The 23,349-nt window shown below is 58.7% G+C and overlaps 7 protein-coding genes across 7 annotated transcripts; 2 read left to right on the plus strand and 5 right to left on the minus strand.

Annotated features, from left to right (window-relative positions):
* Positions 1-1,104: 1,104 nt before the first annotated feature.
* On the minus strand, positions 1,105-4,929 carry BKCO1_12000123 (rna polymerase rpb1 c-terminal repeat domain-containing protein; the record flags this gene model as incomplete). Its single annotated transcript, XM_020270615.1, has 3 exons — positions 1,105-3,822; positions 3,890-4,691; positions 4,895-4,929. The coding sequence occupies 3 exons, from the start codon at positions 4,927-4,929 to the stop codon at positions 1,105-1,107; spliced, it is 3,555 nt and encodes a 1,184-aa protein (XP_020132487.1).
* A 1,732-nt stretch (positions 4,930-6,661) lies between these two features.
* On the minus strand, positions 6,662-7,445 carry BKCO1_12000124 (uncharacterized protein; the record flags this gene model as incomplete). Its single annotated transcript, XM_020270616.1, has 2 exons — positions 6,662-7,178; positions 7,282-7,445. The coding sequence occupies 2 exons, from the start codon at positions 7,443-7,445 to the stop codon at positions 6,662-6,664; spliced, it is 681 nt and encodes a 226-aa protein (XP_020132563.1).
* Positions 7,446-8,361: 916 nt separating this feature from the next.
* On the minus strand, positions 8,362-9,823 carry BKCO1_12000125 (nitrosoguanidine resistance protein; the record flags this gene model as incomplete). The annotated part of the gene is made up of 2 exons (XM_020270617.1): positions 8,362-9,412; positions 9,465-9,823. 2 exons carry the CDS (start codon positions 9,821-9,823, stop codon positions 8,362-8,364), a joined length of 1,410 nt encoding a protein of 469 aa, XP_020132643.1.
* Positions 9,824-11,402: 1,579 nt separating this feature from the next.
* BKCO1_12000126 (dna replication initiation factor cdc45) lies at positions 11,403-14,019 on the plus strand (the record flags this gene model as incomplete). Its single annotated transcript, XM_020270618.1, has 2 exons — positions 11,403-12,167; positions 12,217-14,019. 2 exons carry the CDS (start codon positions 11,403-11,405, stop codon positions 14,017-14,019), a joined length of 2,568 nt encoding a protein of 855 aa, XP_020132484.1.
* A 775-nt stretch (positions 14,020-14,794) lies between these two features.
* On the plus strand, positions 14,795-16,647 carry BKCO1_12000127 (polyamine transporter; the record flags this gene model as incomplete). The annotated part of the gene is made up of 5 exons (XM_020270619.1): positions 14,795-15,147; positions 15,206-15,221; positions 15,273-15,411; positions 15,467-16,114; positions 16,211-16,647. 5 exons carry the CDS (start codon positions 14,795-14,797, stop codon positions 16,645-16,647), a joined length of 1,593 nt encoding a protein of 530 aa, XP_020132485.1.
* Positions 16,648-17,125: 478 nt separating this feature from the next.
* On the minus strand, positions 17,126-19,809 carry BKCO1_12000128 (c6 transcription; the record flags this gene model as incomplete). Its single annotated transcript, XM_020270620.1, has 4 exons — positions 17,126-18,661; positions 18,756-19,265; positions 19,325-19,690; positions 19,759-19,809. 4 exons carry the CDS (start codon positions 19,807-19,809, stop codon positions 17,126-17,128), a joined length of 2,463 nt encoding a protein of 820 aa, XP_020132644.1.
* Positions 19,810-20,527: 718 nt separating this feature from the next.
* On the minus strand, positions 20,528-22,493 carry BKCO1_12000129 (mfs multidrug transporter-like protein; the record flags this gene model as incomplete). The annotated part of the gene is made up of 4 exons (XM_020270621.1): positions 20,528-21,072; positions 21,129-21,926; positions 21,981-22,227; positions 22,281-22,493. 4 exons carry the CDS (start codon positions 22,491-22,493, stop codon positions 20,528-20,530), a joined length of 1,803 nt encoding a protein of 600 aa, XP_020132645.1.
* Between the last annotated feature and the right edge of the window lie 856 nt (positions 22,494-23,349).

A 23,349-nucleotide genomic window follows, 5' to 3' on the forward strand; every position in this document is an offset into this window, starting at 1 on the left:
GAGACGGTGGCGAGATTGAAGCTTCTGCAGAGAATGCATGGCTCGGCTTGGACATGAAGCGACCGGTTATCGATTAAGAATGGGGGCGTTGGACAGGGGACGGGAGGGGCGGGGTGATCTGCAGACCTGTATCAATCGAAGTATCCTGACTTTAGCCGGTAGAAGTCGAGTTGGAGGGGTTTGTTTTTTCTTGAGAACAGGTATAAAGTAAAGACAGACTCGAGAGGATAATGATGGTGCCGACAGCACGAAATCACCAATGGATGACTAGGCAAAGACAAGGTTCGCCAAGGTCTGATAAGCATCCCTACCCGTGGGGACAAACAACGACGCAGCATCCTAGTCTCAGATCAGCGTTAGTCTCCCATCCACTTCACCATATCCGAATACCCCATCTTTCCAAGGCTGTCCAACTACGAACATGGCAAAGACAAACAGACCTATCACAAGCAAAGCACGGTCGATGAAGAAGAATCATAATGAATTGATCAAGAAGACGCTGCACGCACCAATAATTAGGCTGGGTATCGTACGGATACAGCAATGCAACGCCAGAACCGAAAACAACGAACCGCACCATTTTGCCGTCCTGTGTAAAAATGCACGCAATGCTGTGCAAACCAACGGGTCCAAGGAGTTGCAACGCGAGAGGAGCGACGGAAAGGGTAGGTAGAGCGCGTGCAAACAAAAACAGCAAAGCAGACAGTCTAGGGTATGAGTGGCTACGATCCCGGAAACGAGGTGCTGCAAGGGGTTGGTTTCGGAAGAAATGCAATAGTGAGAATTTTGCTCTCGAGGAGCAGGAGCCAATGCGCTAATGCTGACAACATCATCCCCTCCCTTTCCAAAGAGATATGTACTGGCGGTAACAGTAGGCGGAAGACTGGTGTTGACAGAACGAGGAAATAAACAAAAAACCCATCCGTGGAAGTTCAAAAAACCCCGGTCCGACCCAAACGTCCCGATCCCCCAAAAGCCGCGAAAGGGGCTTCTTTAGAAACCTTTTCGTTCAATCATACAGGCATCGCCGTCTCAAAGCTCTTCATCAGTGTCGTGAATGTAAGCCGTGAAACCCTTTTTCTTTTACTCTTTTTCTTTTTCTCTTTACGCCGCAACCTCAGCTGGGGCCTCGGCGCTGACGCCGTTCGTCGCCTCCGAAGCACTGCCCTCAAGCTCCTTCAGCCTGGCGTCGGCCTTGTCCTTGGCCTCCATGACGTTCTCGTACTTCTTGGCAAGCTTCTCGTGCGCCGCCTGCATGGCGTCAAGCTTCTCCTCAAGAGCCTCCTTCTCGGCATCGGCCTTCTGGATCTGCTCCTCCGCAGTGTCCAACTTCTTCTCAGCGTCCGACTTGGCCTGCTCAGCCGACTCAAGCTTGCCAGCAGCCGTGGCAGCGTCGTCCTTGAGAGTCTGAACCTCGCTTTCGACAGCCGCCTTGGCCTCGTTGGCGGCGGTGAGCTGGGACTCGAGATCAGCGACCTTGGCAGCATCGGCCTGAGCAGCCGAAAGCTGAGACTCAAGCTCAGAGATCTTGGCGGTGGCGGCCTCAGCCTCCTCCTCGGCCTTCTGCACCTTCGCGTCGGCCTCAGACTTGGCCTGCTCGGCGGCCTCGACCTTGCTCTCGGCCTCCTGCTGTTTAGACTCGGCATCGGCGAGCTTCTCAGTGAGAGAGCTCTTCTCAGCCTCAGCGGCGGAAATGTCCTGCTTCAGCTGTTCAATCTGGCCAGCCTGCTCCTTGACCTCGGCAAGTTCGGTCTCGAGAGCAGCCTTGGCCTCGTTGGCAGCAGTAACGTCCTTCTCGAGCTGCTCCTTGGCCTCGTTGGCGGCGGCCACGTCCTTCTCAAGCTGCTCCTGGGTCTCCTGAGCGGCCTTCAGGCCGGTGAGCTCCTCCGCGTGCGACTCCTCCGCCTTCTTGAGAGCCTCTTCGGCAGCGGCGGAACGCTCCTCGGCCGCCTTGGCCTTCTCCTCAACCTCAGCGATGGTAGCAGCCGAAGCATCCTTGGCCTCCTGGACCTCCTTGAGCAGGGACTCGAGCGAGGTGAGCTGATCCTTGGCGGCGGTGTGCTCGGCCTGAGCGGCCTCGAGATCGGCCTTGGTCTGGCTGTGGGCGGCCTCAAGCTCGGTCTTCGCGCTGGCGTGGGATTCAACCTCCTGAGAAAGAGCTTCGATCTTGCTCTCAAGCTCAGACTTGCCGGACGTGTGGGTTTCGATCTCCTTGGTGAGCCCCTCAACCTTAGCGTCGACTTCGGCCTTGCTGGAAGTGTGCTCGTCAACGGCCTTGTTGAGCTCCTCGATCTTAGCCTCGAGCTCAGACTTGCTGGAGCTGTTGGACTCGATCTCCTGGGTGAGCTCATCGAGCTTGATCTGCACCTCGGCCTTGGAGGCGGTGTGCTCCTCAATAGCCTTGTTGAGTTCCTCAACCTTGCTCTCGAGCTCGGACTTGGCAGAAGCGTGGGATTCGACTTCCTGGGTGAGCTCGGCAACCTTGGCCTCGATGTCAGACTTGCTGGAGACGTGTTCCTCGATGGTCTTGTTCAGCTCCTCGACCTTGCTCTCGAGCTCGGTCTTGGCGGCAGCGTGACCCTCGATCTCCTTGGTGACTTCCTCAACCTTGGCCTCAAGCTCGGGAATCTTGCCCTCAAGCTCGGAAACCTTGGCCTCAGCAGCAGTCTTAGCAGACTCGAGCTCAGCGATGCTGGCCTCAAGCTCAGAGACCTTGGCGTTGGCAGCCTCAGCGTCGGCCCTAGCAGACTCGACCTGGCTCTCGAGCTCGGCCACCTTGGCCTCAGCGTCGGCCTTAGCAGCCTCCAGGGCGGCAACCTTGGCCTCGAGGTCAGCGATGACGGTCACAGACTCCTCAGCCTTAGCAAGCTGAGCCTCAAGTTCGGCGATCTTGGCCTGAGTAGCGTCGTGAGCAGCCTTCGTCTCGGCGTGCGCGGAAACTTCAGACTCATGAGTGCCCTTGGTCTCGGCGTGGGCATTCCTCTCGGTTTCGAGCGAAGCAACGAGGCTGGCGACCTCGACACTCTTGTCGGAAAGCTCAGACTGAACGCTCTCAAGAGTGGCCTGCTTCTCGGCAAGACCAGCCTCGGCCTCATTCAGCTTGTGACGCAGCTCATCAAGATCCTTGGCGCCGTTCTCAAGCTGAGCCTGGGCCTCGGAGGCAGCAGCGGAAGCAGATTCCTTCTGGGCCTCATACTCCTGCTCCAACTTCTCAGAGTTGGCCTTGACAGCGGAAAGCTCCTCCTCCAGGGAGGTGATCTGGCTCTGCAGGGCTTCGGCCGCGGCCTGGGCTTCCTCGAGAGCCTTGGTCGCAGCAGAGGCGGCCTCAGTGCCAGCAGACTCGGCGTCGTTCTTAGCGGCCTCGAGATCGGCAGAAAGAGCCTTGATCTGCTCGTCAAGCTTGGCGCTTGTGGCAGCGGCCTCCTCCTGAAGACGGGTTGACTCGGCATGCAGGGTGTCGTGCTTCTGAGCGTGCTCAGCAGCCTCGGTGCGGGCAGCAGACAGGTCAGACTGGGCGGCGGCGAGCTCAGTGGCAACAGAGGCGAGCTTTTCCTCCAGCTCGGCCTTGATAGCCTCCTTCGCGGCGTTGGCCTCCTCAATAGCCTTCCCCGACTCCTCACGCAGAGCATTGAGCTCCGACTCAACTTGCGAAGCCTTGGTCTCGGCGGCTTGGTGCTTATCAGAAGCATCAGTCAGGTCGGACTTCAGCTTTTCGATTTGAGAATCCAAGTCAGCCTTGAGCTTCTCGGTGGACGACTTCGTCACGTCGTGGTCGCGGATGAGGGCGGTGATCTTGGCCTCGTGCTCGTGCTGGATAGCATCCTACCAGGGCACATGTGTCAGGTAACCAGACTCCCCCGGTTCAAGGATATGGAAAAGGCAAACTTACCAACTTGGACTGATACTCTTGCTCACAGCCCTCCTTGACGGAATCCCTCTCGGCCTTGCGGGCGTCGGTGATCTGCTGCACGACAACGCTGACCATGTGCTCCTCAAGCGCAGCCTTCTGCTGGACGAGAGCAGTCTCCTTGATCTTGTAGTCGGCGGCGAGCTCCTCGGCGCGGTGCTGCAGGGTGCTGACCTCAGCGTCGCGAGCGCCCAGCTGGTCGTTGGTCTTCTCCAGCTGCTTCTCCATTTCGCTCAGCTGTCTCCTCAGCTCCTCGGCCTCGCTGACCAGCGAGTCGCTGCGGGGGGCATCGTCGGCAGCGTCGGGCTTCTGATCAGGCTGTGCGGCGCCACCGAAGAAATAGCGAAGCATGTTGCGTTTGGGTTGCACTGGCTTCTTGTCGGATGGGCCGTCGAACTGGTGTTGCTGTAGGGCGTGTGTGTCCGAGACGGTGGCTCGCTCAAGCTTCGCTCTGCGGGGCGGTGAGGCCGTGAACGACGACTCGGGCTGGATGGAGTGCTGGGAGCGACTACTCGAAGCTGATTCTCTGGGCGGCGAGCCGCGCTTGGTGTTGGACGCCGGGCGGACTGGACCTCCGGGCGGGGGAAGCTCTTTGTCGAGCTGCTGTTCGAACTGATCGCCGACAGAGAGGATGGTCTCGAGGTTGGCCCGATCGCGCTTTACGCTCTCTCGGCGGCGCACGCTTTCGAACTTGCGAGCGGCGCGGGAAGTGCCCTTCTCGATGTCCTCGATGATCTTCTTGGAGGGGCGGCGACTGATTTGAGGGCGAGCCTGCTCCGGGGTGCTGTTTACGGCGATAAGTAAACAAACGAAGACCGCAGCAACGGGTGGGGGGAGGAGGGGGAAAAGAGCAGGAGGTGCAGGGAAGAGGATCGGAGAGCGGGCAGAGGGGAAGAAAAGGCGGGCAAGGAGAGGAAAAATTTGCTGGCGTGCTGTATCTGTGGAGTGAGGGTGGATAGCGCCGGGGCGGGTGGGTGGATGGCTTACTCGGAGCTGCGCCGGCCTTTCCACAAGCTGGTCATGGTGATTTGCGGCGGGTCAAGGGTCCGCACGGTCCCCGCGGAGCAAGATATACGTACTGGTGGTGAATCGCGGCGCTGCACAACAGCTGAGCCTCGCGGTGCGGATGCGAGAGGCAGGCGGACTCGGGTACAGCTAAGTAATGATGCGTCAAGCAGGCACAGCTGCGACACTCCAGGGCATGCCTTCCGCCGCAGCTCAGCGCGCGCGAGGTTAAATGGCGATGTCGAGATGCGGAAGCTATGGTGCTTGGGCCAGCGCCGCCAGACCGCCAATCAGCGCCCGACACGACCAGAGCTGCGAACAGCACAGCAGCCGCGAGCCTGCCCTCTGCCATCCATGTGTGTTGCGGCCCGGCGGGCACCAACAGCAGCAGCGAGCCGGCCGTCGCCGGGATGGGCGTGGTGACGGCCGGGAATGAGCGTTGCAGGGCGTTGCATGGCCGCGGCCCACGGGCGGCCTCAACCACGCGCGCGCGCGCATCCTGGCAGCCCCCCGGCGGAAGCGCCAGCGCGTAGCGCGAAGAGCCTCAAGGAGTCAAGATACCGCCCGCCCAGCGGCTGGCGCTGCCGAAGGCGCTGCTCGCCCGACGTACCTAGGTAGGTAGCAGACGCGCATTCTTCTCACGACGCGCTCAACAACTTTTCGCACTGGCATCGCGCGAGCTGTGCGAAGGCGGTCAGCGACGGTCCCCATAGTTCCCCAGTACCTACGTCGGAGCTATGGCGTCACGCGTCGTCCGCTGCACTTATGCTCGACGGCAGCCGCACAACTCCGCACATGCTTCACAAACATGCTGCATTCTCTGGACCACCGGTGCCGCGCGCCATCCATCAACGCCCGGCCCTGTCAGCGAATCGAGTTATCGCGCCGAAAATCCAGTGGTCACCGGGAGAGCTCGGCCGTGCGTGATGTGCCAGCAGATGCAGGACGTGTCCGGCGCTCGTGCGTCGATGCGGTGTGTGCGAGCCGGCCGCGCGCCGAGCTTTGCCCTGCGAGGCACAGCATGTGCCGATTCTGATTGCTGCTGCAGGGTCTGCGAGAGCTTCGAGAGCTGCGCGACACGCCCAAGACGCGCTTGTGATAGACCTGATCACCGAGCTATCCTCTACCAACCCCAGCTTGGGTCGCATTCGTCTTCGGTGCGCAGCATCGCGATTCCAGAGCCTCAGTCGAGATAGTAGCGCTCGCAGCGGTTGGGTATCAGCCAGCTGTCTGACTCTCGCGTCAGATAAGTGAGGCGCCCACGAGGATGAGTTGGCAGGGCAGCGCCGAGGTGGTGTTGAAGGCGGGAAGGCGAAACACACTCAGTCCTGTTTCAAACCAGCCTGTTCATCCTCGACTGGCTCTCAGATGTTCTCACGCCGTGCAAATCGAAGGCTGCAGATGCGTGGACGTTGCTCCACCACTCGGGACGGGTGATCTCCAACTCTATGCTTCGATCTATCCACGGATCCAATACCATACAGACGCCTCGCTATCAGGGCAGTCTCCGCAATCCCCGTCGGGCCTGGAGCGTACCCTCTTTTCCCAGCCCATCACGCGGTGCGCCGGCGCCGGGCGAGCTGCCGACTGTGGATTCTCACAGACACCCAGCCGCCGACAGTGCCCTGATTTCTCAGTGACCTGGCAACTGATGATCCCCCACGGCAATCACCCGCCAGAGCCTAGCTAGTTCGAAGCCACAGGAAAGCCACCCTGACCCTTGCCTCACCGCCTCCGCGCCTGACTTCCTCACGACTTTTCGGCGAGGCGGTTCTCCACCTTGGTCTTCTCCGCCGCCTTGATGCCTGAAATCTCCTCGCGCGTCGAGTTGTACTTGGCGCTGACTTGGTTGAACGGGTTGTCGGGGTGCTTCTCGAATTCCTTGCGGATCTGATCGATCTTCTGATTCCGGCGCAGGCCCTTCTCGTCCTTCATCTCCTCCAGCCTTTGCTCCTCGTAAGCCGCATACGCCGCCTTGAAGCGACGCTCCGGGTGCCTGTCAACCTTGTCGTCGCTCTTGCCGGTGCCGAGGGAAAGCGCATCGAGCGCGTTGTCGATACCGGTGGCGTTGAGAGTGGGACCCTTCTTGGCGGGAGCGTCTAAGGCACCGAGAGCATCGTCGAGACCGCCAGCGCGCGTCTTCTTCTGCGCAGTCTTGTTCTTTGAAGGGCCCTTGGCGGGCAACGAGGCCTCTTCCTCGCGCAGCAGGGCGTCCTTCTCAGCCTTCTTGCGATCGGCCTCAGCCTTCTTGGCCGCTGCAGCTTCACTGTGCGCCCAACCACGTCAGACCTTCAGATACATATGAAGTCTCGGCCCTAGGCTTCGGGCGGCCTAGTTCCTCTGAAACGTCCTGTATGCCGGTGACTTACGCCTTGGAGTTGCTCTTAGAACCCTTTGACCATTCGGCATCCTCAGCAGCAGCCTTCACTCTGCCTTCGGCCTCCTTCTTGCCAGCGGCAGCCTCGGCCTTGCGCGCCTGGCCTTGGGCCTTCTTGCTGTTCTCGCCGCCGCCCGCCTTGCCGCCTTTGGCCATATCGTGTGTCGGTGTCGCGACTGATGCGAGCTCTGGTACAAGCTAAAAATGTGGTGTAGGTTGGGCGCCGAGATCGTCGGGTGGATGCACAGAGCTAGAGGGCGGTCAGTGTTAGACGTTGAGCTGTGGCTTGGATCGGGTGCCGTACGTTTGTTTGGTAGAGGTTGGTAAGGGTTAGGGGCAGGAAACAAGGTAGGTTGCCTGTCGGGCTAAGAGCTTTCTTCGCACTGCGATGTCGCCGCCCGATGACTCGGAGGAGGGGCGAAGATTTAGCGCCCGCCCGTACACAGTACGTCACCTGCAGTGAAGCGGGGTCGCACAACGCCCAGCTCGCAGCTGCCCCGTGCAACAACAAACCCTCAACTCCGCACCCGGCCACCTTCACCAAATGGCCGTTTGCGTGACATATACAACAAACAAGACCTCATCGGTCATATTATTTCTCATACTATCAAACCCTTCGACAGCTCAGATGAAGCAGCCATACCCTTCCCATTGCTCATACGAGGTCAGTTCGCTTTGCATCACGGCAGGCAACGCAACGACAGAGGACATCGTCTTGAACGTATGTGTAACATGAGAGGCGTCTACCGAGCAGCCTAGCCAAAAAAGGAAATCTCATATAATCGTTCCCCCCAGCCCTTGTTGAGTCTGTGCAAGATATGTTTGTATCTTCTCACTGAATAAATATATCTTGGTGTAAACCAAGGCCTCAAGGTAGCAATGAGAAGCAACACAGATAAAGTGGAATGTTTCTATCAATTAAGTCTAGCGCTATGTTTTCTCAGGCTGCATAAGAACCTGGAGCAAAACTCTACTTTTGGCTGGTATCTTTCCAAACGTCGGATCGTCCAATCTCATCTAATAATCCATTAACGCCATGCTGGCATAAACACAAAAAAGGGCCTAACAGCTCTCATCCAGAGCTTTGAGCTGCCGTGCTGGGCGTTCTGCTCGGGTCCTCCCCCTTTTCCAGGTCTGCGCCCGCGGACTTTGCCGTATCGCTTTCTCCTCGCTTTTCCTCATCGCCGGTCTTCAGAATTTTCTCCCACTTCGCCTTCTCATCAGCCGCAGCCTTCATAGCGTCATCACAGCGACGCCTCGTCGAGAAGAAGCTGACGACAGTGCCGACCACCCACCACGAGAACAGAATAGGGAGCGCGCGGTAGTTGACGTTGGCGCATCCCTTACTCCAGATTGTGGTCAGGATGTCGTACATCTCCTTCGCAGGAAGAGCGTAGCTCCAGTGGTAGAACCCAGGCGTGATCTCAAACGGCGCGACGGCACTGCCGACATTGATGATGATCCAGGTAAAGACAAAGAAGGCAAGGAACGTCATCGGAATAAAGGCTGTGATCGCGTCATAAACGTAGTAGTTGACATGCATGAACAGCCACAGGGCCATCCAGGTCAGAGCGAAATCACCCCCAGTGACAGCCCACGACTCCCTGTATTCCCATGTGAACGCTGTCGTGACCAGAGCGGCGGTGAAGGTAAATATGACCGAAAAGATTGTGCGTATGACCCAGTTGTCCAGGCGGGGGAGACGGCTGAGAAACTGCATCTGCCCGGAGATGCCGTTCAAGGCCATGACGAAGAAGAAGTTGATCAGCATCGGCATGATCACACCGACAGTGTTGTAGAAGACGCGGGTGCCTTGCGTAGTGGGTTGGATGGGGGCGGCGACGCCTTGGATGGGGTTCAGGAAGGCCTGGACGGCAGCGGCATCGGTAACGTTCATTGATTGCGCAGCGCCAGTGCCATTGATCTTGCCGTAGACTGTGCCTGCGGCACCCGCGAGCTGCACGAGGTTCGCCTGAACATATCCTTGCGAGAAGGAAGGGTAGCGCGCAGCATTCCAGACGTAGGTTATTGTGTCGGCGGGGTTGTAGGAGGTAGCAGCCTCACCACCAGCCAGAGCTGCAGCGAGGCGGCTGCTGGCGTCACGGTGAGTGTATATTGCGCCCCTGTGCGGACGTTAGTGACGATACCAACTCCAAGTAGGGAGGTTTGCTTTACCAAAAGTGGCCCTTGCACACCGCCTCGCGTACATCAGACTCGGTAGGGAACTCGGAAGCGTCATGCTGGATCAAGGTTGGGAAAGTGTTTCCCTGGAATTGCTGATAGGCGCCGTTGACCGACTGTCCAATAACCCCGCCGTCAAAGTCCACCATCAGCACCTTGAAGTTGTGGACCCTGAAGCCGCTTTTGAAGACGACGCCGTACAGGTACGAGAGATCGGCAAGGAAAAGAAGGTTGAGCGCAATCATTGCCACGGTCGAGGCAATGACGAAGCCTTTTCTTTTGCCGGTCCAGAAGTCATGGCTGCGGTGGATGCGGTCGTTAGAGCGTTGAAAGAATGATGGTATTCCTGCCATGATGGAAAGGATATATGGGGAGCGAATGGCTCTCGAAATGGAATGTGGAAGAGTCTGCAGAGGAACGTCTCGAGATGGCGAGCGACCTGCAGAGGTTGCACTGAAACGCAGTTATAGGAGCGGCAGGCACCCATGGCACGATCAACATGGCTTTACGACGCAGGGTCCTCACCTGCCTCGTCAACGGCCTCGGCCGAGGCCAGGATCTGATCAGTCGGTCGCTTCTGGATTGCCAACGCCAGGCATGCAGGAGTAGTAGGCAGCTGGGACCATCTCGGTGGCTCGGAGGCTCGGACCCCGCAAACGCCGACTGCCATAGGCAAAGCGTTGTTCCCAGAATCCGAGCTTTCGGCCTCGGGCTCGCTAGACAATGGTAGAGGAGCAAAGGCGCGGCACGAACCCTGCGAGATCTTGACTGAGGTGATCAGCTGTTGCGCGGCTCGGGCTCCGTGCGTACGCTTCGGGCATGTTCAGCCACATATAAGCGTTCGTCCGACCCCGACGCCGCACTACAAAGCACAAAGGGGCAGCAGAATCCCATCTCGGCCACGCAGCTCCTCGGTCTGAGGGAGCTTGGGCCAGCCAGACACTGCGCCTCACCCTGACCATTCTCCACTCTCTATTCCACGAAGCTTTTTGATTCGCGAGCAGTATGGAAGTCGCCGCCGAGACGGGCACGCGGGCAAGGGCCGCGATGCGTTCCGCTTTCTTGGCACGGAGCCCGGAGATCGGAGCGCGCGAGCTTTGTCACGGAGGAATGGCCAGTGCCGTCGTCGCGGCCCTTGGTGTGCGAGGCCGAGCTGCCTGGTGCCGCAGCGGGGCACATCATCCGCAAACCTTTTATTCGAAGGTACGGTGCCACGGTGCCCATGATCTTGCCGGGCATTTGCGGGCCATGTTAGCATGCAGTGCGGAGTGGGATTAAGCGCGGCTGCAGTAGTCGCTCAGAACCTTATTTCCAATGCCTCATGTCGTTGCTGTTGCCAGATCCTTGGTTGAAGATGCACACGCAGGGTCCGTCGTCGCGTGCCTGCAAACGTCGAAGACAACGAGCCAACCAATTTCCAAAGCGTGCGACAGTGTTGCCGATGCAGAAGAGCGCGATGATGCTGGCGTTGCCCGGGAGCCGAGGGCTGGAACAGGAAGGCTTCTGGTGTTGCACGCGGGCGAACGTCAGCTCCGCTCATTTTCGCCGAGCCACCGACGCGGCATGCATCTCGGGAACGCGACGCGACTCTCTGCAGCACAACCAGCCTCAACACCTACGCTCGAGCTGCTCTGCACGGCACGCTCTGCACGCATCTCAGCCCATTTTACGTGCCACGACCGCGCTTATTGTTTTGCATATCCACAGCGCAAGCATTTTACGCAGCATTGACGTTTTCGAGCACCGCATGTCATGTTCCTCACAGCCTAGAATCCCTGGCCAGCCCCGACGCGTCCTGAAGCGCGTCTTATGCAAAGCAGCCCCGCGCCCGCGCTCCTCTACACGCCATAGAGCCCCCTGAGCCACTGTTTGCGGCCGTCCATCGCCTTTTCGACACGCCCGAACCGCCTCAAACGAGCACGTCTACGCACCATGTACCTTCCGAGGACGCTGATCGGGCACTTGTACTCTCATCTTCTTCGTACGACACATCCGCTCTCTCCGCCTGTCCTCCTTCTTGTCTCCCTCGAGCCCGACGCACTGTGTGCCTGCCGCATCCTTACCGCACTCCTGAAACGAGATTACATTCCTCATAAAATCCAGCCCATCGCAGGCTACAATGATCTTGCCCGTGCCGGTCAGGACTTGGTCCGTCCCATGCGTACTAGCGATGGCGGCAGCGGCGGCGTTGTCGTGTGCTTGGGCGTTGGAGGATTGGTCGACCTCGAGAATTTGCTAGGCTTGGAAGGAGAGGAGGGTACGGACTTTGGTGGCGTCGAGGTCTGGATTATGGACGCTCGGCGACCTTGGAACTTGAGCAATGTCTTCGGTGGAAGAGCAGACGCTGGTTCGGACGAAAACGATCTCCCCACAAAGGTACCCGGTGTGGAGCGTGGGAAGATACTACGCTCTTACAAACCTGGAAACGGGGGTATCATAGTGTTCGACGACGGCGACATCGAGGAGGAGCTTGAGCGTGAAAGAGAGGCATATACTTCATTGGAGCAAATGCCGGAGATTGACGAAGAGGTAGACCTCGATGATGACGAGAGCGATACAGCGGAAAACGCAGGCGAAGAAGCACCACCAATATCAGGTCAAATGAGTCGCAAAAGAAAATCCTGGGAGGACGGTGACGAGGACAGTGAAGGTGATGACGAGGAAGGGCGTCCAGCTCAGAGGCGGAGAAGCAACTCGGTAGGCAATTCCGCATGTTTTCAAGCAGGGAATTTACTAACAGTGCCAGTCAACGCCTATGCCATCGTCACCATCGCGGCCTCCGCGCCACGGGCTCCTCGTCACAGCGAATTCCTCGGACTTCTCGCGTTCAGATTCCATAAACCGCTCGGTTTCTCCACCAGCACAACGGCAGGCTTCGGCGAAAACGCTCCGCCGACGCTTGCTGAAGCTCCGCGAGCGGCACAACCGGGTATTGGACAAGTACTACTCCCTAGGCACATCGTACTCAGAGCCTGTGTCTTCCATCGTGTACAGTCTTGCATCAGAGCTTGGCCGAGAAGACAATGACTTGTTGTGGCAAGCAATTGTAGGAGTCAGCAGCTTGGAACTATATGGCCGGACACCAACTGGTATGGGCCTGACTTCATCCTCGAAACAAGGCTGGCACGGCTCGAGGGGCAACCGAATCCGCGCTCTACTTCAAGATGAGGTACGGCGTCTAAATCCAATTGATCCAAAGGACATTGCACGCGAAATGAGCATGGGAGAATCAGGCGGAGTCATTCCAACACATGCTCGATCACCAACAGACATGTCGATCCGTCTTTCACCAGAACCCCGTTTCCTGCTCATCAGGCACTGGAGCTTGTATGACAGCATGCTCCATTCCCCCTATCTGTCTGCAAAACTTCATCTTTGGTCGGACCAGGGACGCCGGCGTCTTCATAAGCTTCTGGCCAAAATGGGAGTTAGCCTAACTCAGTGCAAGCAAAGCTACACCCACATGGACATGGAGCTGAAGCGCGGCTTACGAGAACGACTTCTCAAGTTCGCCCCCGTATACGGACTGGACGGTCTAGTACCCGAAGCAACAGAACGAGGTGGCGGCAAGGAAGGGTGGGGCTTCGTCCGCTGCTGGGGCTGGAAAGCATGTCTTTCGGCAGTGGACGTCGGTGTCGTAATTGGGGCAATCCTCGAAGTCGGGTCCAGCGTCCATTTGTCAAATTCTTCACCACAGCTGCCCCCCACCCCGCAGTCGTTGGACAGTTCTGGCAGCCAAGGCTTCCTACCCGACGCCCCAAAATTCGACGATGAAGCCGCTCAGGACGCCATCACCTCTCGGTTCTGGACCGCATACGATTCGCTCACCTCTCCCAACCTCATCACAAAACACATCGCCATCGCACAGCACCTTCACCGTGCCATCCTCCGCACGGGCACCGCGCTCATCGCCAAGCACCAGATCCGCCACCTCCGGGCGTTCCGCATGGCCGTGGTCAAGGAAGGACCGGACGCGCCGCTCTTCACGCACGCCGGTGCGCTCGTCAAGCTGGCGCTGTGGGTGGCGGAGGCGGTGCAGGAAATGGAGGGCAGGAAGGGGCGGGGCGGCGGCACCGAGCTGGTGATGGCGGGTCTGGACGAGGGTCGCGGCGTGTACGTCGTCGTCGGTCTCGGGGGCGGGGGCACGACGGTGCAAAGCAAGGAGAAAGAGAAGAGGCGGGCAGAACGGCAGAGGAAAACAGAAGAGAAGCGCGAGGCGAGAAGGAAGGAGAAGGCGGCGGATAGGCAAAAGATGTTGGAGAGGCGGCTTGCCAACGGAGAAGAAGTGGATGAGGACGAGGATGAGGAGCTTGAAACGGAGGAGGAAGACAGCAGTGAGAGCGAGAGCGAGGATGAGGAAGACGACATGGACGGGGAGAAGAGGAGAAATGCGGGGCGCAATCGATTTGGACTCGCGTTTCAAGAGGTCATCGAAGAGACGGGGGCACGTGTCAGGGTCGACAGCTTTGAGCATTGCGTGGTAGAGGTCAAGAAAGAGGATCTCAGCGGGTTTTTGGAGCAGCTAAGTATGAAGGCCATCGTGGGCTAGCTGTGAGGGAAAGGGGACATCAGCAATGCTCTGCTGGGCGCGAACTTGGTGTTCGGAGTTGCGGTTTATTCATCGATCCCGCGCATTCATACCTGGCATGCGGTGATCTCGAGGGAGCACTACCGGACTGGATTATTTTTCTCCACACATGTTGCGCTCGTTGTCTGGAATCTTTAGGCTGTACGGGTTGCATATACGATTTCTGCGTATTGAGTCCTGCTCATGATGCCTATGGGTGTCATGGTCTGTTCGCATCAGCAATCAACCTTTGCATGCCCGAATTGAGTTGAACATACGAAGCTACCTGCTGGTCATGTGGTCGGCCCGGGTGAGGGATGGACTTTTGGTGTTTTGGCGAATCACCGCCCCCGCTCGGTTGACGGCCGCGACGCTACTGTTTCCCTTTCGTGTCAGTTGACCAGGCTCCCAACGCGTTGATACGCCGTCGGCTCGCGTCGGCGCAGGCCCCGTAAATGGCACCATAACTACATCTCTTGACACCTTTTCGTTGAGGCACCGCATCTCTCGCTTCCCGACTGCGCACGTCAGCGTGCCACAAGAGCTAAGAGCTACCGAATCGGGCTACTGAGTGCACATCACCGAACACAGACGTCCTTATCGCAGCCTGTGTCTGTGCAACAGTGGGGAAGCTCCCGCTTAATACAGACGTCACCGACTACAACCTCTCCAGACTCACGGTACCCTGTGGCACACCCCCACGGCCAAGCCCTGCCCGGCCACGAGCTCATCCGCAACGAAGAACAGAAAGACGATAATGGCATCCGACACCAATCCCGGCGCCGACGACAGCACCCAGCCGCTGCTCGCGTCCAGCAGCGATGCGCCAAGCTACGGCATCAGCAACGGTAAAGCCCACCATGGCTCCGTCGCCGCCGGCGTCGTGCATTTCGAGCCCGGCGACCCGGAGGACCCGCGCAACTGGCCGCGGTGGAAGAAGTGGCTCATGATAGGGCCCATCGTCCTCATCGACCTTTCCGTCAGCTGGGGCGCGTCCGGCTTCTCGCCCGCCAGCAAGAAGTTCGCCGAGGACTGGGGCCTGTCGCCCGAGGCGGGGACCTTGGGCTTGTCGCTGTACGTGCTGGGTTTGGCGTTTGGGCCCATGACTTTGTGAGTGGTGATGAGCGGTTCTTGTAGCGAATTGTTCAGTTCTCTAATTGCGATGCAGGGCACCGCTTTCCGAGGTATGGTTGCACCCGGGGAAGTACCCCGAACCAAGCTAACCGAGCTGGTAGTACTATGGAAGGCGGCCGATCTACATTTACTCTTATTTTGTTTTCCTGTGCTGCCTTGCTGCATCCGCTGTGGTCCCCAACCTTGCAGTCTTCATCCCTGTCCGCATCATCTCCGGCTACTTTGCTTCAGTCACCATAGGTACAGTACATTCGATTCCCTCACCTTAAATGCTCGGGTTATAACGTCTCCCCAGCCAATTTCGGCGGCACAATCGCCGACCTTTACCACCCGCACGACACGGGCCCAGCAATGTCGCTCTACCTGTGGGCAGCGACGGCCGGTTCGCCGACCGGTTTCTTCATGATGTCCTTCGTAGCCCAGACGAGAGGATGGCGAGACGTTTTCTGGGCCCTGCTCGGCATCAACGGCAGCCTCTGGGTCATCATGACGCTCTCGCTGCTCTTCTGCGGCGAGACCCGCCACAGCATCCTCCTCGCTCGCCGCGCAGAAAAGGCACGCAGCCAAAGCCACACGAGCAACATCGACGTCCCGGAGCACATGAAGAAGCGAGGCGCCAAGGAGCTCTTCACCGTCACCCTCACGCGGCCGTTCCGGTTCCTGGCATCCGAGGCCATCATCACGTTCGCCGCCCTCTACAACGGCTACCTCTACGGCCTGAGCTTCCTGTTCAACACGGCCTTCGTCCTCGTCTTCGGCCAGGCCGGCCACGGCTTCGACATGGTCGGCGTCGGCGTCTGTTTCCTGGGCATCTGCGCCGGCATCAGCCTCGGCCCCGTCACGAACATCTGGCAGGAGAAGTACTACCAGCGCAGAGTCCACGAGTCCGGCGGCAAGAACGTCCCCGAGGCGCGCGTGCAGATGGGCAAAGTCGCCGCAGTCGGTAAGTCGTCACGACGAGCTCTCCCCACCATCCAAAAAAAAAAAAAGAAAAACCTCACACACTAACCACCACTTCTTGTCCGTCAAAAACAAACAGCCTTCCCCACCTCCCTCCTCGCCTTCTCCCTCACCCTCTCCCCCCACCTCCCCGCCGTCCTCCCCGTCCTCGCCTCCGCCCTCTGGGGCTGGTCCTTCTACACGCTCATCCTCATGACCTTCGCCTACACCGAGGACGCGTACAAGGCCTACTCGGCCTCGGCCCTCGCCGGCATCGGCCTCGTCCGCAACCTCTTCGGCGCCGCCTTCCCCCTCTTCGCGCACGCCATGTTCCGCCGGTTGGGCAACGGGGGCGCGACGGCGACGCTGGCGGCGCTGGCGCTGGCGCTGGTGCCCATCCCGTTCGTGTGGGAGCGGTATGGCCGGGTGTTGAGGGAGCGGAGCCCGTGGGCGAGGGAGCATGTGGATGATGATGATGATGTTGTTGTTGATGATGATGGGGAGGGGGAAGGTGGGGTTCATGGGGAGGCGGCGTAGAGAAGAAGAAAAGAAAGAAAAAAAGCGCGAGGGGATGGGATTGTGTCTGCAGTGAAGAGGGAGGGGGAAAGGAAAAGGAAGAAGAGGAGGACTTGCAACTGCTACTGCGTTGTTCGGACCTTTTTTTCTTTTGGATATGACGAATCTACAAACAAAATTGTTATTCCCAAAAACTTAGCTGTTGCCAAAGGATTCTTGGTCATTGGGAAGCTTCAAACCGAACACAAGCAGAAGAATTCAACATTGTTGCTAAAAGCTGGAGGGGTATCTATTGCTTCTATATACATCCTCCCGAATAACTCCCAATGCTTTTTTTCTTTTTTTGCCCTACCCCAACTCACATCTATTTCCACGCTACTCTATATATCAACAGATCTCTCCCTCCCTCGCTCTATCACTCCCTTCTTTCCCTCCCCTCACAACCACGCACCCCCCACAACCTACATCGATCCCCACGGCAGCAACCACCAACCCATCATCACCCACTCATCCCCATATCCAGCAACCACTCAGGCGTGTTCGTCTTGTGCTGCTGTGCATTGGGGTCCTCGGCGGCCCAGGTACTCCGCACGAAGTCGTCCCAGTCCTGCCAGTTGACGGGGTCGCCGTATACCCCCGCGTCGAGAGTCATGCCGGACAGGTCCACGGCGGCGGTTGAGGAGAGCATATCCAAGTGTTGTTGTTGTTGTTGTTGTTGTTGTTGTTGGCCGGTTGTTGGTGCGGTGGTAGTGGCGGCTACCGCGGGTATTGGGTGTTGGCGAGGGTGATGAGATGGTATTTGCGGGGGTTGGAGTTGGGGTTGGGGTTGATGGTGTTGTTGTGGCTGTCCTGCAGTCATGGCTGTTGTTGGCAATGGTGCTGATGACGGAAGCACCGAAACGAAGGAGGCTAGGCTGCTGTTATCATCCATTGGGGAATGGTACAAGGCATCTTGATGTTGTTGCTGCTGCTGTTGCTGTTGGCCGGCGGTGGCGAGGTACCTCTCAAGATTATCAAGCGGCAGCTGCGACATGGACCTTTCAGAAACGGACACGGGCGACTCTGACGAGGCCGCAAGGCTGGTACCGGACATCATCAGCTCGTCGTCTTCCGTCGTCACTGTGCCGCTACGGCCGCGCAGCGCCGCCGCACGAGCTCTTCGGGCTTTCTGGTGGAGCTTTCGGACGGGCCGCCAGAGAGAGACGTCGGTGACGCGGGAGCGTGCGCGTTCGTAGACGGCGTCGACAATGCTCCAGGCTTCGTCTACCAGAGGGCCCCGAGTCTGAACGCAGAGCTCGGCAAGTGCGACGGCGAGAGGGTGCCATTGGACGTAGGTTTCGTAATACCACTTGTACTTTGATGCAGCCGGGTGGTGCCCGAGGCCATAATCGACGCGGAGATGGGTGATGGCCGTGTTCAGAATATCCTGCTTCGTGGCTTTGGATTTGAACGCGTAACGTCGGGTTTGGATTGGGTAGTGGACCAACAACCAGAATTCGGATGTGACGATCTGGGCAACCTGCGAGATGACGAATTGGATCGGGATGGATGGATTGACGTGCATGATGAACTTGTTGTGCAGACGCTCCTTGAAGTTTTCGACTTCTTGTTGTATCTGCATCTGCCATTGGTCCCGCTTTTGGTCGTCGTCTACATCCGCGGGGGCTGGGCTGAAGAACTTGGGTGCTGCCATGGAGGCCTCCTGGCAAAGGCGGGAGAAGCTCACATCAGTACAGCCGGTCCGTTCGGAGGGCGAAAAGCGCGTCTCCGGGGATATGTCGTCATCGTTAATGTTGAGGGGCATCTTGGTGCTGCAGAGGCTGTGGTCTATTAGAGGGAAGGAGCCACGATCTTCGCAGGCGCGGATGTCAAGAACAGCAATCTGCCACCAGAGGCGTCGCCGCATTTCGGTATCGAAGGGAGAGAATCCGGTGACAGCGCCGTCTCGGTGAAGATTGAGATCCTGACCTATGCGGACTGCAAGACTGACCAGCGTCCATACCGAGCGGGTCTTGTTGTGGCAGCGTAGAACCACCTATCATGCAAGGTCAGCGGGCAATACGAAGAGTGGTGCACGATTGACTTTGCTGCTCAAAGAGAAAAAGGAAACCGGGACAGAATTCACTGACAAGATACAGCGAAAAGGCCTGGAGAACCTGCATGTCGGTGCTGTTGAGGAAGTCGGCGTTAGCCAAGGATATTTCACAGCAATGGCGGAATTGACCGGCGAGGTTTGCTCTTTCTTTCCCGAGGAGGTCAAGACATTCATCTGGAGTCAAGGAGGTCACTGCTGCAAAGTATATGGCAAACAACAAGGCTTCGTAGCCAGCGCCCTTTGGAATGCAAGCGCTGTCTTGGGCGACAGCAAAGAGAAGCGGCTCAGTGGTGGGGCGGTGCAGGACCTTGTAGATAGGGTCGACACGGTCCCAGTAGACTTCGGAGAGAGTTCTGATCTGGGGGCCCGGGGGATGGAGCCATCTCAGATCTGTTGCCTCGATGTCGCCGCTGAAGACAAAAAGGCTGTTCATCAGACGCTTCTCGTAGACATCATGGGCGGGCAGCGGGCTGGCGCTTGTCAGCTCAGTGGCAGGCTCCTCGTCCGACTCTGGTTCGTTCAGCAGCTCCCTGAGGCCCTCGACCTAGCGCGGGATTAGGCATGGCTTAGCAGTCTGCAGAGAAAGCGGACAGAGCAGCGTACCTCTGTGCTGAGGCTGGTCCAGAAGTCCTCGCCCAGGTAGCGGCCGCCGTCTTCCTTCATGACGGGGTAGGTGCCGTCCTCGCGCGGAGGGCCGCGTGGGCGCAGAGGGTGGGGCGGCACGCCATGGGCGGGCGAGGGCGGGCGGTGGTGCTCGGGCTGAGGCAGAGGCTCCCCGCTCGCAGCGTGGGCCGTCACGGCGACCTCGCCGCCCAGACGGTCGACGAGGCCCTCGAGGTGGTCGAGCCGGCGCAGCAGCTCCTCATTGCGGCGGCCGTGCTTCTTGCGCTGGGCGCGCTGGGCGGGGAAGATGCACTCGACGCCGGAGCGGCGGCAGGCGGAGCACGGCTGGGTCTTGTCGCAGCGGACCTTGGGGGCAGGCGTCAGCTCCTGGGCTCCGGATTCTCAGGGCGCGGACGGGAGGTCTGGAGGCACACCTTGCGGCTGCGACACGTGATGCAGCTCAGGGCATGGGCAGGCGTCGGCATTGGTGGACGAATTCACTCTCCGGCGTGGGTGCTGCAGCGGAGAGCGAGGGGGGCGTCAGGCGTCAGGCGTGTGGAGTCTTTGGTCGCGCTGCACCCCGGAGAGCTTAAGCGCGTCGCGGTGCTGGAGTCGCTGGATCGGGCGCGATGATGTCAAAAGCCTGCGTTTTATTAACTGCGACGCAGCGCGCGCGCCCAGTGAAACGGCGGCCGCTCCCCTGGCTGACAAAGCCGCATTACTCGCAGCGCCTGCCCGACCCGGCCATGGGGCGCCGAGCCACTGCCCGCCGCTGCCCGCCGCTGCCCACCGCTGCCCGCCGCTGCCCTAGCCATCTGTCTCCCGCACCGTCCACCAGCACCACAGCACCGCTCGTCACACCGTTGCGCGAACGCAAGCCGATCGTCGCCATGCAGCTCTTGGTCACTTCGCTTTGCCTCTTTCATGCACGACTTCTATCGACGCGTGAGATTAACTGTGGACGCGCCCCCGGAAGCGGCAATGCAAACGCGTCCCGCCCGCCCTGATTGGCTGCCCGCCCGCAGCCAAGAGAGGCTATACGCTGACCATATAGCGTGCGAACGCGCAAGCATGCCCGAAACCTCTGTTCGCCCCGGCCCGTCCCAAGTGTTTGACTGCGCTGATATGACTGCCTGCCTGCTGTTATAGGGCCCCAAGCTCGGACCCGCCGAAAACACGCAACCCCGCCCGTCATCCACCCTTTCAGCTCAGAGTCACGGCGACGTGGTCGTCCAGATAGCTCGAGATGTCGCCCAGGAACATGGCCGCCATGGTGCTCGCCGCCCCGAACCCCACCCCGACCCAGTAGATGTCCGGGAAGCTGAGGGCAAAGCACTGCCGCCCGGCCTCTATGATGGCCGCCACGCCCGAGGGGTTGTCCCGCAGGCTTGGATACGTCGAAATGTTGCTGTTCAGGTTGGCCGAGATGTCGAACGCCATGTTCTTGATCACGGCCGCGTCGAAGATGTGCCCGTGCTTCATGGCCGCCGGCGCGATCGTCTTCACCGCGTTCTTGCTGAAGTTCTTTTTGAAGACGCTGTAGTATATAGCGTAGCCCACGCACCCGCCGATCATGCGCACCGTGATCGCCATGGCCGTGGCCGACCCGATCAGATCGTCTGGGCAGATGATGGTGATGACGATTTGGTTGGGGATGATGATGCCGCCGATGCCCACGGCAGCCAGCGTCAGCCCAATGTAGACTTCGTGGAGGTTGTCCAGCCGGGCGATGACCATAGCCCCCGTGCCTGTTGAGGATGCCGTCAGTCTAACCCGAGCCAGGCCATGTACCGAGAATACTTGCCAGCAGTCATAAGAGCGCATGACAGCACAGTCAGCGTCCTGATTCTCCCCTTGAGCAACGACGTCAGGGCTGCGACAATGACCGAACCGCCGATGATACCGAATCCAATCGGCAAGCTTCTGATGCCAATCTGAATAGGGTCTTGGTCGTACATGCTTTCGCTCTGTATCGGCCAAAACACCAGGACCGAAAAGAAGTTCGCACCCGACATGAACGTGATTAGGAGGATCAGGCACAAGTTGCGAGGGTCCTGCTTCAGCCGACCCGGAAACATAGGCCATGGCGCAAAGAACGACTCCCAAACGGCGAATCCCACCATCAATACAATTCCTGTGGCGAGCGTGCCGATGACGTGCGCAGAGTTCCATGAATACTTGTAGCCGCCCCAGATCAGACCCGTCAAGGCGAGCACGATGCCAGCTGTGGACAGAAAGCCACCGATGTAGTCGATACGCTTCGCTGCCTCCCATTGACTCAGACCTTGGCTGTTAACACGCGGCGGTGGGTGGTAGAAGACGAGAAGCAGCACCAGACCCGTGACAGACCATAGAGCGCAAAAGAGGCCATTGTACCGCCAAGACGTCTCAGCAATCCAACGCGCCCACAACACCGATGGACAAAAGGGGATGATGGTAACTATGATGCTGCCCATGTAGATGCCCCGCTTCTTGGTCGGAGCGAGCTCGCCGGTGGCCGCCAGCGCCGTCAGTTCACAAATGGCGCCCCCCACGCCTATAAAAGTCATGCCTACGATGAAGACGTTCATGTTCCCTGCCAAAGAGGCCACAAGCGTCCCCGCTGAAAGGGGTATCAGCATAAAACTCCGAAGTGGTGCGGGCAAGGGGAACCCACCAAGTATGAATATCATGCCAACAACGCTTAACCAGCGACGGCCCCAGAGGTCGGAAAGCGGGCCGACAAAAGGGGTTACAGCGGCGCTGGCTATCAGGTTTCCGACGACGGACCAGACGTATATGTCAGAGCCGCCGATGTCTGAGTAGATCACGGCGAGAACAGCGCCGAAGAGGTAGAGTGGAATCTGCGACGCCACCCATATGAAAGCCATGGCGACCAGGGCCATGCAGCGCTTGAAAGTCATCTGCTTGAGTGTTGGCATGGAAGCCTTGTCCGACCAACAGCGATGATGCTTACCGGCGGCTCGTGGTCATGGTCCATGCCGTCTCCGTAGGTGCGGAGGCCGTCCCTCTCGTAATAGTTCGGGTTGCCGGGGACCTCCGAGACGGTGCGGACGGGCTTCGTGGTGCTCTCTTTGGTGGCGGCGGTGCTTGTGTGTTCGAGCGCCCTCATATCCGCTTTCTCAACGTCGTCGACGGATGATGAGCGGGAGCCGTTTTGGTGGCCCATGGCCCGCATGGTCGTCATGGCGGAGAAGAAGCTGAGCAATAGGGAATGCGACAAATCGGGTGCGTAATTGCTCGTCGTGGTTTTCCTGGGCCCTCGCCAATGGTACAAACGGCGGCCAAAGGAGGGAGGGGTGACTTAATATACATGTTCCTGTCTGCCGTGTCAACACCGTCACTATGGCCGAACTAGCGGGAACATCGTCTCTTATGAACAATTGGCGCAAGGGAGTCGAACTGGTATGATTGCGACAGCGTCTCACGCCATTCACCACACTAACCAGTGAGGCTACTTCACACTCTGGCTCATACACTACTAGGTAGTAGCCCCCGTTCGTAGAGGGTACTAGCGCTACGCCCTGCGTGCCTCACATGGACCGAGGAGGGGTTTTGCTCTTCGCGTGTGCAAGAAGATCGATCCCTTTCTTGTCTTCATCAAGCCAGCTGGCCGACCCCCGGTTTCAACCACCCCCACGCCCAACAAGAGCGCAATACACTTACCATGTACCAAGCGAAAATCGAGTTCTAAAAGGACATGGGGAATGGGCAGTCAATAGCGCGACCAATAATCTCTCACCTACTATTGGCTTCAATATATCTGGCATTATTGTAGCAACCTCGATTCTCAACAGCGGGAGACTAAAAGCGAAGCAGACCCGACATCATAAACATGCGGAAGTCTGAATAGAATTTGTGCTTCTGCAACGCCTCGGGTTGACTACACTCATTCCTGCTCTAGCGCCAATGCGGGGCTACTGCCGTCTGGGGTGTCGATCAACCTGCCTTGATCGAGCTTGTGGACGTGATCAGCTGCACGTGTTCCGGCGACAATCCTAGTGTCGATGCCCCTGCAAATCGAC

This window comes from Diplodia corticola (genome assembly GCF_001883845.1).
Source record: "Diplodia corticola strain CBS 112549 chromosome Unknown scaffold12, whole genome shotgun sequence".
Classification (NCBI taxonomy): domain Eukaryota; kingdom Fungi; phylum Ascomycota; class Dothideomycetes; order Botryosphaeriales; family Botryosphaeriaceae; genus Diplodia; species Diplodia corticola.